The sequence below is a fragment of the Penicillium arizonense genome (genome assembly GCF_001773325.1).
Source record: "Penicillium arizonense strain CBS 141311 chromosome Unknown PENARI_contig016, whole genome shotgun sequence".
Taxonomy (NCBI): Eukaryota; Fungi; Ascomycota; class Eurotiomycetes; order Eurotiales; family Aspergillaceae; genus Penicillium; species Penicillium arizonense.
In genome coordinates this window covers 369,283-382,998 of record NW_019173293.1, presented here as the reverse complement: position 1 = coordinate 382,998, position 13,716 = coordinate 369,283, and the positions used below count along the sequence as shown (strand labels likewise).

Genomic DNA, 13,716 nt, shown 5'->3' with positions numbered 1-13,716 from the left:
TCAGTTATATCCAAGTCGTATTGTAGCGCACATATCATAGAACAGTTTTGGGCTATCCTGTCTTCCAGTGATTTAATTGTTACATAAGTACATTGTAGCATAGTTAGTTACTGAGTGTTTGGCAGCACGTTACAGGTTCGACACGCAGGTTGGATAGCATAGAGATTATCCACGAAGCTGAACAGACACTTTGTGAACTCAATCAGCGAGGTACGTTAATTCGTAGCTCCTGTTCAATCTACCCGGTCACGAAAGGCTTTAAAATAGGGCGTTTTCCTCTCCAGATTCGTTTTGGAAGTATTTCTTGATACCATTGAGTATTAATTCAGAGTTCGTATAGACTCTTCGAACTTTCTTTACTCGGATTCGGAGCTTGCTCCATTCGTGTCCATCATTGATTAAAATCTCAGGTCCCGGCCTAGAATAAGGTCTTTATCTAAGACCGATATAGGCTTGGAGTATGCCGTGCAACGGAGGTCAAACTAAATTCAGAGCCCCCATTGATTCTGGCTGCTCCTTGCCAAAGAAGGGGGCTCAGCAGATCCTCATTGATGAAGTATGTTACGACAGGTCATGACGGCCACTGAAATCTACTAACAGAGGCACGAATTCTCCACACGATCACAACGGTGTATGCCCACATGCAGATAACGAATAGAGGGAGAATCATGCTCTTGTGCAATAATAGGATGCTACTTTAGTTACTACCATCCAGATCTAAATACTAGGAAAGCATAATAGGCCCTGAGGCAACTTTTCGCAGAGATAGAACGATCTGATGCTTCACAACAAAGAGAAATGGGAGTTTTGTTTGGGCACGAGGCGCTTACCTAACCACCTCTAGGACGTCGTTTCGAACCGCATCGGGAGACTTGTTTATGTCTGCCCCGCGTTTTTCTCTTGTTTCTTGCTCTTCAAGCGATCTTTTGTTAATAATTATTACTCTTGGATTGATCGCTGTACATTTGAACGCATTCCGTAGGGTGTGCTTTCAACCCCCTTGGCGGCACGCGTGCCTCCCGAAATTCCGTCGCATGAGTCCGCCATGTCCAACTCCACCTCGTCGCGCAGTCAATCCTCCTCCCCCGATATCCTGGGCCCGCCAGGCGACGCAGAGTACCTCATTTCTTCACCAATGAAACCATTTGTTGGACGTCAAAGCTGGGTGTCACCAGCTCCAGTGAGGCGCCACCGAACTCCCGCGAAACGAGCTCCTACGCAACAGACCCCGGCGAAGCGGTCGCGCGTTAGCCTCAGTCCCGCAAAAGGCGCACATTCGATCCAGTTCAATGATGTCATACTCCCCGGATCACCGTCAATGAATTTCAATGGTCGCCAGAGGTCGATCTCTCCGGAGAAGCAAGCGGATGGAAATGTGAGCCCATGGCGCATTCGGCTCACACTCGAGGCGACCCAAGACGAAGAAGACGAGAATCAAGGCAGCCCGTCGCGCAAACGATTAAAGCCCTCAACGACCACGACTATGATTCCCTTGAAGGATGAACGGAGCCCATTGAAGGAGAAAACACCCGCAAAGCGACGAGGCCGTCCACGGAAATCAGAGGCCCAGACACCGACAGAGTCTCCGTTCCCCGGGAGCCCTGGACATACCCCAGGGCGGCGATGGGAAGAATCTCAACCGCGAAAACGAGGCCGACCACGCAAGGGTACGCCCAAACCGAAGACGCAGGTCTTCCAGATGGCGGAGGACCAGCCGACGCCGACTGTGGAATATGATCAACCATTTAGTCCGATGAATGTCGTACCAAACAGTGACGCTGGATTAGGCGAAGAACTCAGTCCAATGGATACTATTGCCAGTGACGCCAATCAGCGATCAAGTCCCATGGACACCATCACTAGCGATGCTCATTGGGGGCAACAAGGCAGCCCGATGGATACTCTTGCCAGTGATTCTGGCCAGGTTCTACAGCAATTTAGCCCGGAGGATGATTTAATTCGTGAAGATGTGGACGTTGACCGCCCACCCAGTCCAATAAACCTAGCTGCCGAGCCAGATTCTGAAGAGGATTCCTGGGGGAACTCCGAAATGTCCATTGCTGATCTTCGAGACCCCACTCAGACGATTACTGAAGAATTTAACAACTCTCGTCGCGAGTATGGGCGCACGAGCCTGGAGACACCTGTGATTGGGGCTACGGAACATCACTTCTTGGATAATGATGATAACATACATTCAACCCCTTCTAAAATGCCCTCGCCCACCCGTGAGAGAGCGATCGCATCATCCCGAGCTTCTCACAACACGCACAGTCCGCAGTCACGTACATACCCAACTCCAACTCCCACTTCTTCGCTGGCTGAAGAAGAGAATCAAGCGCAGCAAGCTGATGCCGATCAGCCCTCGGAGACAAATGGGCACCCTGAGACTGATCCACTTGAAGACCCAACAGATGACCACGAAGAGTATGATTCCATTATGGAAAGCGAAGGCTTTACCATGGTTTCCCTTGATACCCTTCCATCTGCCAAACAGTACGGACTTAGCTCCGGCCCCCAGACTGGGGAAAGAGGACCGAAACCGAAAGAAGTCGGAGATCGATTGAAACGCAGACTTGCCGGAACAGTCGAAGATTTCCGACGTGATTCTCGTGCTCCAAAATCTTTAAGCCCAACTACAAATCTTTCTGCTATGAATTTTGACGGACCAGCCCCTCGTATTCGGCCGCATGCATTATTGCGATCTGTCGAGCGACCTTCTGTCAACTACCTTACCGAAGTCTCCTACCCCGAACTCCATGGTGCACAATCTCCTATAAAAGCACTTACCGCTCCTAAGAAGAGAACATTCAAAAGCTTGGCCAAACTTGTTCGCACTGGCATTGCTTTGCAAGGTCTATTCAGACCCGGGCAAGACGAATGGTCCGGTCAGAACGATGGCAATCGCAAAAGACAGCGGTTGGAACGTGTCTTCACCTCATTTAGCCCTGGCACTCGCCGCGAACTACGGGTTGCTTTGGGCTTAGGGCAGCAGCTTGCAATGCGGCGAATGATTGCCAACGAAGAAGAGGCCGCCGCTATCGTGGCGGAGCGTCAAGCTCAGGCAAAGCGCCAAGCAGAGGAGGACCGTCGTGCAGAAGAAGAGCGCCAGGCAGAGGAGGAACGCCAAGCAAGAGCAGAGCGACAAGCCCGGGCTGAACGTCGAGCACAGGCAGAGCGCCTCGCTGAGGAGGAACGCCAAGCACGGATAGAACGTGAGGCACAGGCAGAACGTCAAGCCGAGCTGGAGCGCCAGGTAGAGGAAGAACGCCAGGCAGAGAAAGAGCGACAAGCACGGGCTGAACGTCTAGCACAGGCACGTCAAGCCAAGCTGGAGCGCCGGGCCGAGGAGGAACGCCGGGCACAGGCAGAGCGCCACGCCGAGGAGGAACGCCAAGCACGGATGGAACGTGAGGCACAGGCAGAACGTCAAGCCGAGCTGGAGCGCCAGGTCGAAGAAGAACGCCAGGCAGAGAAAGAGCGACAAGCACGGGCTGAACGTCTAGCACAGGCTGAACGTCAAGCCAAGCTGGAGCGCCGGGCAGAGGAGGAGCGTCAAGCTGAGGAGGAACGTCACGCACGAGCTGAACGTCGAGCACAAGCAGAGCGCCTAGCCGAGGAGGAGCGACAGGCACGCGCAGAACGCCAAGCAGAATCAGAGCGTCTACAAGCAGAAGAAGCAGCAAATGACTATGAGGAACAGCCAGAAGAGCCTGTTCCTTACGAATCCGGCGAAGAGGAAGCGGAGGATGTGTATCAAGAGGAGCCCTCTGATGACGAGATGGAAGAACGGGATGTATTCTTACCATCGCCACAACCCAAGCTCAACAACTCCATGCAACAAAGCTCGATGTCCGTCCAAAGAGCGCGGCGAGAAGCACAGTGGCAACTTGAACGGGAGGAAGTCAGCCGCCAGGCTCAGATGGCATCAAACACAAGGTCCGCAGTTTACATCGAAAGCGATGAAAGTGACGCTGAGGCCGACAAGTATGAGGCCGGCGTCGGAATGTCGTATGATGAACAACCCGCGTCGGATGGTGAATCCGAGTTTGAAGAAGAGCCTGAGGATTTCGAACCTAATCTTGTGCCTGAGCCCTTGCCTGAGCCCTTGCCTCGTGAACATCAAGCAGCCGACCCCGAACCTTTGAACGAGGAGGAAAATGGCTACGATGATATCTGGCAACTCGAAGCCAACGACCACGACCATATCTCGGAACATTCCGAGGATGAGCGCCTTCGAAGGGAGGCCGCAGAGGCGGCCAGCCCTTGGAGAGATCTTGCAGCAACCTCAACGCGTCAAAATCACTGGAGCTCGTCTCCAGGCTACGCTGATCCGGAACGTGACAGTGCAATGTACTACGGCCCGTCTAAAGTTCGCGAGCTCCGAGAGCAAAAGGTCGACCTGGATGCTTTGCTTGCGGAAGAAGATACTCCAAATCGTGCACAATACTACAACGGAACGAGCACCCCTCGGGACATGCTGAATCGAAGGTTAGGGACACAACGGTCTCCGATCAATGCCTCTCCCTTGAAGGAAAATGTGTCGCGGACTCCAGCGCATATTCGTTTACAGCCTCTCTCCCAGTCTCCAGACATTCCTCAGGCCGATAAGTCTCCTCGGGTCTCTCACCAGAGCCCGCATGTGGAACACTCATTAGAAGAAGAAGATGATGATGATAGCGTTTCGAACGCTGCACTTGGTCGATCTGAGTCTGCTGATGTGCCTTTGACATCCACTCCACGGACTCATCAGCCCAATGGAGAACATCAAGGATCATCCTGGTTCAAGAAAATCACCAGTTTTACCCCACAATGGCTGAAGGCTCCTACCAGGGCACGCAGTTCAAGCGTTACTACTATCCCGGAAGAGTCAGAGTTTGAAGACGACGATGAAGTGGCTCAAATTGAATCCGCCAAGGAACTTGATGGGCACCTCGACGATAAACCGGTCTCTAGGCAAGGGAGTCGATCGCCTGCGAGTCCTTGGCGACAACTAACTCGGTCTCCACAAATGCAAGAGGATGATCAACCTATGGTCGAAGATGAGGAACCATTCTATGAAAGAAGCGTGTCTCGAGAGCTTGTGGAGGATGCAAACACAGCGAACGACCTGCATGAGGCGTCTCCCGGGCCTAGACCACTTGCTGTCTTCGGCTACTTCTCGGATGCCCATTACATCGCTCTTCGTCGTATTTATGAAATAGCAAAGCGCTACCCCGAGCGTTTCCAGTACTTCGACTCTCCAGGTCGGGCTGCTATCATCGGTGATTGGATATGGACCTCAGATGGCCACCACGGGGTTCCCATCACAGAGATCCAATTTGCTATCATCGACCGATTCGCCCAGGAACTTTCTCGGGCGAATATCCAATACGGTGGAAGTGGACAGATCGATTGGACGGAGGCCGATTTGCATCGGAGACTGATTAGCATTATCATTGGCGAGCAGATCCGAGAGGAAAGGAAGGCCAAGGCCAACCGGGGTACTTCAGTTGATACATGGCGATGAAACTGTTATTTTTGTCTTTATGTTTTTGTCTCATTCTTGGTCCGCAGTTGGAGGTTCGAGGAACATCTACCTTGGAGTCAACGGTTTGTTTTTGAACGGGGCTGTTCTTGATTTGGTTATGATTCCCTCACGGTTATTGGTTGCAGGATCGTGCTTTTCCAGGAGTTTTGGAGCTTCTTTTGTCTGTCTACTTTAGGCTTCTAGCCTCGTCTATTCCACATGAGTGATTTCTGTACATGAGATTAGTATAAATTCCAAGGTTTCCATATCAGAAAGTATCAAATCTCGGAAGGGGATCCCTGCGTTTAACTGCGAACACCCTGTAAGAGGCAGGGTATTGCGGATTGAACAGATATTTCCAGCCAACCATGACGATGTCCTGCGTCGAGGTTCCTTATTTTCCCGAATACCTCATGGGTGGCGATATTGACAATGAAGCAAGTTGAAATCCCTGACGACACAGTCCAGATCAATCACCAAAGTGGCTCGAGTAAGCTACTTGCCTCAATGCCGTCTCCGACAAGTATGTCACACCAACCCTTAAACTAACACAAACACAAACAATATACGTAGACATTGAAGTTCAAACCAAACCTGCAACACTCCATCGTCTAGACTAACCAACAGCACCTGCAGATCGTATCTTGTCGCGTGGCCAGCCAAGCAGAAGCCGGGGAGCCTCGCATCCCCCACTTCCGTGCGAGGTGCCCCTGCACCATTGTTTTCGTCCTTGGGCGTCGGTCTGGCTGGGACTAGAAGTACCACCCTGGATGAACTCCGGCTTTATAAAGCAGGGATGAGAAGTACGATGGAACGACAAGTGATTTACCTCTTTCAAACAGGTCTTCCGGAACACTGCTATACTTCCAGCATCGTATACAGTACTTCGGATCATTGTATATTGTATTCAATGTCCTAGATCCAGCCATGACAGTGTTCACAATTGTCCAACGTGCCCTGCCACCACTGTCCCTCCCCTGGCGCCGTCGAAGTAGCCTAAAAGGCAAATCCCCAGAGAGAGAATTTGATCTCACCAACGACGGGTCCATCCCCGAACCGAACGGCCCAAACGCCAAACACAATGCATCCACAGACCTGCATAGTGACTTCTCAACGTTGAGTCCCCTGCAGGCCCATCTAGCGGTGAGAGACGATGCACGCGAGTCTGCAGAATTTCTCCAATCAATATGTGCCACTCCGGATAATATGTCTGAATCGGAGTCGGATTCGACTTCCGCGCGTCGCCCACGTTCCACAGAAAAGGCACGTTCTACGCGGGCTGAGCTTGCCCATGCTGTTAGTTGGGCCAGTATTGTCCGCAGTCAATGCCGGTGGACATTAGAGCAGGAAAAGGAGCTCTTGCATGCGCAGAGGCAGCTGGCGAGGTGTCAGAGGGCTTGGAGTTCGGAGCAGGAATTGTGGTTGTCTCGTGTATGTCAATTTTCTTTTCTCTTTTTTTTTTTTGCAATATTTTCCATTTTGAGACTATATTGTATCGTGCCTTGATATGTAGCATTTGATTTTTGTATCCGAGCTATAGACTAATGTACCTTTTCTCAATAGGTTGAAGCCCTGAGCGAAGAAAAAGAGTCCCACGTGGGTTTCCTCTCAATGCGACACAAACAACAAGACGAAGAGCAAGCGCAATTCCGAAAGGCCTGGAAGCGGCGGCGATCGTCGTCTGGCGATGAGCAGGTACAGATGACCGTCATGGAGAATGCGAATCAATCGGGCAAATTACGTCGCTTGCAGCGGTATGGCTATTTGGGACCCCGGTTGGGCACGGCCGGCTCGGCGCTTTTGGCGGTTAAGGCGTAGGGCATATGATCGTCTTTGCGGATGACTATTGAAATATTGGGTCTGGAATGACGATCTATTGCATGGGCTTGGGCTTGTCTTCGTAATGATTTTCTTAGCTTTGGTTGAATTTGCATGTAGATTGAGAGGTCCCCGTGGAACAGTGGTAATGGAAAATGAAAGTAAGCACGATTTCTTGCACTTTTGACAATGTTCCTTTTTGTAGAATCTAGACTCGAGTATATTCTATAGGTCCCATAATCCCAAACAACCTGCGTCCGTAGACATCTACGCTTTGTTTTTCTCCGCAGGCCACTTCCGAAACCAATCCGTTAAAATATCAATAGGTGCAGCCAGCAATTCAGCAGCAGTCTCGAAAGGTGGCTTATTAGGCACAAGGGGATGTGACCTGGAAGGAACAAAGATCTTCGTTCGATCCAGAGACTTCGTCAACGCCACACTCTCGTCTTTAGATAAAACATCCTCAAGCATAGGCAAAACCACATCCTCCTCATGCCTAGCATGAATCTCAAAATCACCCAGAAGAACCTTCAGTGTAGGCACAAACTGTGGATCGGTAGATGACAGGTCCTGAAACATTTTGAGCTGCGTCTTGACGCCCTGATGCTCCAATCTATTCCTATCGACTGTTTGCTGTCCGTCTTTCAGGGAGTCGATGAGGGCTGGGTAGACGACTAGTTCTTCGCCAACCATGTGTCGAGCTAGTTCCCAGACCAGCTGGTTTTGGAAACGGGTTTGTTCATCTGGATTTGTTGAGTTGAGGATTTTGTGGCTGTGGGATTTGAGTTCTTGGTGGTCGTGTTTTATTGCCGGAAGGATACGGGAGTGTGTCTCTGGGGTTGAGGCTGCCTCGGTGAATGTGCGTAGAGATGGCCCTACGCTACCCTTTATGGTTGGTGCGGGGGTTTTGCTTGTTGTTTTTTGATGGTCTGAGATTGTTGACATTGGGGACTTGGGAATGATAAGGCGGCTGAGTGGATGGTGAGCGTGCGCCGAAGCATTGGAGCTAAGAAATGGATCTCCAACTTGATTTGGAAAAGCCGTGATTTAACTAGAAGCAAGATGGTTTATAAGTTTGTTGAAGAATATCCGGTGGAGAGTTCCGCTCTTGCCTCCTGTCATCATGATGTAGCCACCTAAGAATTAGCCCTAACTTGATAGGAACACCAACTGCCAGATAGAAGTTGAACACTATTATTTCATTGCGTATGACAAGGTAATCCATGATATTAACATTCCAATTTAATGATACGGTTCAATAAGAGTAAATCACCCAAAGACCAAAGCTCTGACCTCAATACTCTCTCTTCCTCTCGCCCCGACAGGGGTCCTGTCATCCCAAAAAGCTGTGTGGGGGACCGACTCCCCAATCCCAGCGCCAGAATCCAAGACTACCTCCGAATCAGAGCATTTAAGCAACAGGCGCTCATCAGGTGTCATTCCAGACCAATAATACCACCTCTGACCCTCATTAAACTTCACCCCGAGAGTCTCCCCAACCCGGTTCGGGTACCGATGCTGGACGGGTACCAGATCATCAGGCTGTACAGAAGTCGCAGAAGCAAAGGCTAAAGGAGCGGATTGGACCGGCTCGTCGGTGAGTGAACGCCAGACGTTGACGATGCGATAGCGTCCTTTCAGTAGCTTTTCTGATTCTTCGGGATCTGGTATGTGGAGTCTTACGCGGTCTGCAGCTGCTCGGCGTGTTTGGTCGACGTGGACGCGTGTGACGGGTTGGCGGGGTGCGCCATCCTTCTGGCGACGGATTGTATGGTCGAAGAGGACGATTTTGTGGGCTCCTGGTATCTTTGATAGGAGGAGGGATTCGACTTCTGGATAGTAGATCTCTCGGATGGACGTCTCTGAATCGAATGTCTCGTATGTTGTTGATGTGGGGATTTGTTGAAGGGCTTGGAAGGCGTCTTTGTCCAAGCTAAAGGTGCTTTCGGCGTTACGGATGTCGGTTATTGTTACTTTCTGTTCGTTTTGCAGATAGTTGCGTTGAAGCTGGCCCGGTGGTTGGGGTTCAACATAGTTGTATGGCGCGGAGTTATCTGGGGGTGGCGCATAGAAGACAAGGTCGGCGGTTGCTGAGCCTCGAGGAATATAGGTTCGATCTTGGATCGTTCCAGTTATGTTTTCAGTTGTAGTGGTCGTCATTTCGAAGATATGCAACTTGGTTTGCTGCTAGTAATGCGGATGCACTGTAAAATATTAATTTGTAGGCACTGAGTCAAGATGAATCCAGAAAATGCAGAAAACGCCGATGTTTTATATGCCGAACTGCTATGCGTAAGTGAGCAACCTTATACTTCGCATTTGTCAGAAATGCGGAGATGATGTAGCCGGGGCTTACCTCATTTGTAGATGCAATCACATCATCGGCCGGATTTGTGATCTGAACGATATAAACCTCGGATGTACCGATTCTACATGAATCCTGGTTTCTAATAGCAACTGTACTTATCTAGATACCTACCACCTCCCGATGTCGACATAGAGACTGCTGACCAAGCAGGTCCGTAAGGATCGAGCTACGGGTCCACCGAACGAGTTTCGACGAGGCACGCCCCACCGTCGACAAAATAGTCTATTGGAGGCTATGATGCGTAAATAATAATATGCCACTGTTTCGACTTTACTAGACACTGTACTTGCCGCATATGCGACTTGGCCCTGGGCTATAACGATCGGGACGCTTGTAGGTCTATATACATCATGCCATCCGCGGACTCTCCTGCAGACAGCTGTTATTTGTTTGTGTCTTTATCACCCAGTGCCTCGAAACAAGCGGCAGCTCGTGAACAGCGAAAGTCACGAGGATTAGTAGTTACAGGATTTCGCGTTCCAGTTGAGTCATTCAAATACGTCAGTATTTTCCCCCCCCCCTAATATAATCTGGACATCACATCCAATGTTCGCCGGATTTTTTGAACTAGTCACTGGGTGAGCCTCTTCGTCCAGAATAACATGTAGGTCTGCTAGGGGAGGGTCCGAGTGGCAGGACGTGGATGGTGTTCATTGGTGTTGTGTTCTGTTAGGCCCAATGAAGGCCGATACGCGGATGTATCTCATGGATTTCACTTTACATGCGTCCGAACGGGGCGGCAGAGCGAGACATAGAGCGCTTGATATATTCATGTCGAAGTGCGACCAACTCGAGCTTTCATGAATAGGTGCCGAAGAATAAAAGGAGCCAATGGCAGACAAAGCGATAGAAGCCTACCAACAGATCTATGGCGCCGAGTCTCCTCAGACCCTAAACGGCATGAGTGGCCTAGTGACAGTGTTGTACAACCTAGGCAGATTACAGGAAGCTGAGGCGCCGAAGGTACAGGTACTAGGGACTGGCAAGAGGGTGCTTGGCGTAGAGCACCCTGACACCCTAATCAGCATGGATACCCTGGCTTCAACATTCCGACACCTTGGTCAATTGAAGGACGCCGAGGAGCTGGGTCTTCAAGCGCTAGAGAGTGCAGGAAGATGCCTGGCGTAGAGCATTCTAACACACTCGAGAGCATGGCTGAACTTGCCCTTACCTGGAAATCTCTAGGTCGACACGCTGCCGCGCTCAATTGTTGAGAGATAGCTTGACCAAGAGGAAGCAACTCTTAGGACCTCATCATCATGTTGTTTTGTCTAGCTCTGAAACATTACTGCAATATGAAACCGAAGGGTCCGAGGAACAATAGGAGCCCAATTGACATGATGCCGAGGAGCATCTTATCAGTTCAGGATTTTTGACTCCAGCAATGTTCATTTTCAATGAACAGCGATGTTTTGCAACGTTGAGACCCATGGGCCAAAAAAGAATAGAGCGAAAGAGATGACGAGAGCGAACACACCTCCAGCAGGAATGACCACGAGAAATCACCAAGAGGGCACCTTGAAGGGAGCTTTCTCTGAAACTTTTAGTGTTTATTCCTCGTTATAGATCCGTGAATCGGCTTTGGCTGACGAGAAATTCGTGGCTAAACCTCGGAAGTTGTTTTCAGTTAGTTACCCGGGTATTTTCTGCGTGCTTTGGAATGGCCATTAAACGGGCTTACCGATGAGGCTCAAGAGCTAGATCGGAGTTGACTGACAAAAATAAAAGGACAGTCTTAAAAAGGAAAGTTTTAGAAAGAATGAGAACATAGATCGAGAAACCCAGCGATTCAGTCCAAGATGGTTATATGTCGGGAAAGGGCACTGAAAGAAACTTATTAAGGAATCTGGAATATCCAGAAACAGTATGTGTGCCAAAGAAAGTCTATCGAACATATGTCCATCAAAATGTTGGGCCAAAATAGTCCTGGGGTTTGCTTTGTGGTCATCGGATTTCGGGTCGGAACAGTTTATAGACTCCGGGGATCAGAGAGGATCCCGAATTTAGTGTCGCAGGTCTAACATAGAGTTATTTTAAGCAACACTATACGATCGACTTTCAAAGATATAATATTCTGGGATATACAAGAGTCTTCAGATGTGGATAAATAGTGAGTTCTAAGGGTTTGAAATGTTGGAGCCGGGGTTCGGCCGAATCCTGTCGATAAACCCTCCTCGATTGCCTGACATCTGAACATCCCAACAGTTCAACATTTTATTGCTGGGAAAAAGTTACTCAAAGATGTAGTATAATTATTAAATAAAGACATTTGCAATCAAAATCTTAAGTCTAGTCTTCTTTCACCCCAGTACTGGTCTTTTTCTCCTTCAATTCTTGAGTCTCATACTTTTCCATACAGACTTGCCATACAGAACACTTACCTCAACATTTCCACAATGACAGAAACCGAGCCGGATGGCCGAAAGCTACACATCAGCGAGCAGCCTTTTACACTCGGTAACTGGCACAAACATGTCAACTGGGTCAACACCTCTCTCATCTTGATCGTGCCCTTCTTTGGCTGCATCGCTGCATTTTATACCGAGTTGCGAGCTGCCACTGCCGCTTGGGCCATTCTCTATTACTTCTGGACTGGCCTGGGCATCACTGCTGGCTATCATCGTCTCTGGGCGCACCGCTCATATGAAGCGTGAGCACTTTTCCATTCTCACATTCGAGCCTAAGCAACAGAGCGCTAACCGACGTTCAACTCGTCAGTGGCCTTCCACTCAGAATCTTCCTCGCATGCGTCGGCGGTGGTGCAGTACAGGGCTCCGTTCGATGGTGGAGCGCTAAGCACAGGGCACACCATCGATGGACCGATACAGTCAAGGACCCATACAGCGTTATGAAGGGGGTGTGGTATTCGCACTTTATGTGGATGGTCTTGAAGCAGAATCCCAAGAATCGTGGCCGAACGGATATCTCGGACTTGAACGAGGATCCTATCGTCATTTGGCAGCACAGAAACTATGGCATTGTGATCCTCGTTTTTGGAATGCTCTTTCCGATGGTTGTGGCTGGACTGGGATGGGGTGATTGGAAAGGTGGTCTGATCTATGCCGGAATCCTTCGGTTCTTGTTTGTCCAACAGGCTACTTTTTGTGTCAATTCTCTTGCTCATTGGCTGGGTGAACAGGTCAGTACTTCATCCAAGTATATGTCTCCCGTGGCGCTGACATGCTTTAGCCATTCGATGATAGAAACTCTCCTCGCGACCATGTTGTTACCGCGTTGGTGACTCTGGGTGAAGGCTACCATAACTTCCACCATGAGGTAAGATCGGGTTCATGTACCCCCTTTGTTTGAAAGCGACTAACTCTAATTAGTTCCCCTCCGACTACCGAAATGCCATCGAATGGTGGCAGTACGATCCCACCAAGTGGTCAATCTGGGTGTGGAAGCAGCTCGGGCTGGCAACTAATCTAAAACAATTCCGGGCAAATGAGATTGAAAAAGGCCGTGTACAACAACTCCAGAAGAAGATCGATCAGAAACGAGCCAAGCTTGACTGGGGTGTCCCTCTAGAGCAGCTCCCTGTCGTCGACTGGGACGACTTCATCGCCGAAGCGCAGAGTGGTAAAGCTCTTGTGGCTATTGCTGGCGTCGTTCACGATGTGACCGACTTCATCAAAGAGCACCCTGGTGGCAAGACCCTCATCTCGTCGGCTGTCGGCAAAGATGCCACTGCCATCTTCAATGGCGGTGTCTATAGCCACTCCAACGCTGCGCACAACCTTCTTTCCACGATGCGGGTGGGGGTAATTCGAGGCGGTGGAGAAGTTGAGATCTGGCGGAAGAGTGAAAAGCAGATGTCAAGTCAATACACATAGAAGAAAGAGAGACAAATGAAGCAATAGAATGTTTGTGCTGAGTCACCGGATCGGCGGACATGACTTCCCTCCACGTCCCCCCTGTGTTTCCCCCAACTTTTCCCAAGTTCAAGACAAAGAAGGAATTTGCTTCTACTCCACCGGAGTTTTGCCCTTCAATCTCACGCGCTAGGCACAAGGGTAACATT

At 49.9% G+C, this 13,716-nt stretch overlaps 4 protein-coding genes across 4 annotated transcripts; 3 read left to right on the top strand and 1 right to left on the bottom strand.

The window, feature by feature from the left end:
• Window positions 1–1,045: 1,045 nt before the first annotated feature.
• PENARI_c016G01611 (putative AT DNA binding protein) lies at window positions 1,046–7,327 on the top strand (the record flags this gene model as incomplete). Its single annotated transcript, XM_022633967.1, has 3 exons — window positions 1,046–5,483; window positions 6,429–6,940; window positions 7,073–7,327. The coding sequence occupies 3 exons, from the start codon at window positions 1,046–1,048 to the stop codon at window positions 7,325–7,327; spliced, it is 5,205 nt and encodes a 1,734-aa protein (XP_022485978.1).
• Window positions 7,328–7,594: 267 nt separating this feature from the next.
• PENARI_c016G04460 (uncharacterized protein) lies at window positions 7,595–9,487 on the bottom strand (the record flags this gene model as incomplete). Its single annotated transcript, XM_022634030.1, has 2 exons — window positions 7,595–8,297; window positions 8,691–9,487. 2 exons carry the CDS (start codon window positions 9,485–9,487, stop codon window positions 7,595–7,597), a joined length of 1,500 nt encoding a protein of 499 aa, XP_022486154.1.
• A 558-nt stretch (window positions 9,488–10,045) lies between these two features.
• Window positions 10,046–10,823, top strand: PENARI_c016G10727 (uncharacterized protein; the record flags this gene model as incomplete). Its single annotated transcript, XM_022634169.1, has 2 exons — window positions 10,046–10,199; window positions 10,546–10,823. 2 exons carry the CDS (start codon window positions 10,046–10,048, stop codon window positions 10,821–10,823), a joined length of 432 nt encoding a protein of 143 aa, XP_022486084.1.
• Window positions 10,824–12,091: 1,268 nt separating this feature from the next.
• On the top strand, window positions 12,092–13,528 carry PENARI_c016G03813 (acyl-CoA desaturase; the record flags this gene model as incomplete). Its single annotated transcript, XM_022634012.1, has 4 exons — window positions 12,092–12,345; window positions 12,414–12,834; window positions 12,885–12,971; window positions 13,025–13,528. The coding sequence occupies 4 exons, from the start codon at window positions 12,092–12,094 to the stop codon at window positions 13,526–13,528; spliced, it is 1,266 nt and encodes a 421-aa protein (XP_022486113.1).
• Between the last annotated feature and the right edge of the window lie 188 nt (window positions 13,529–13,716).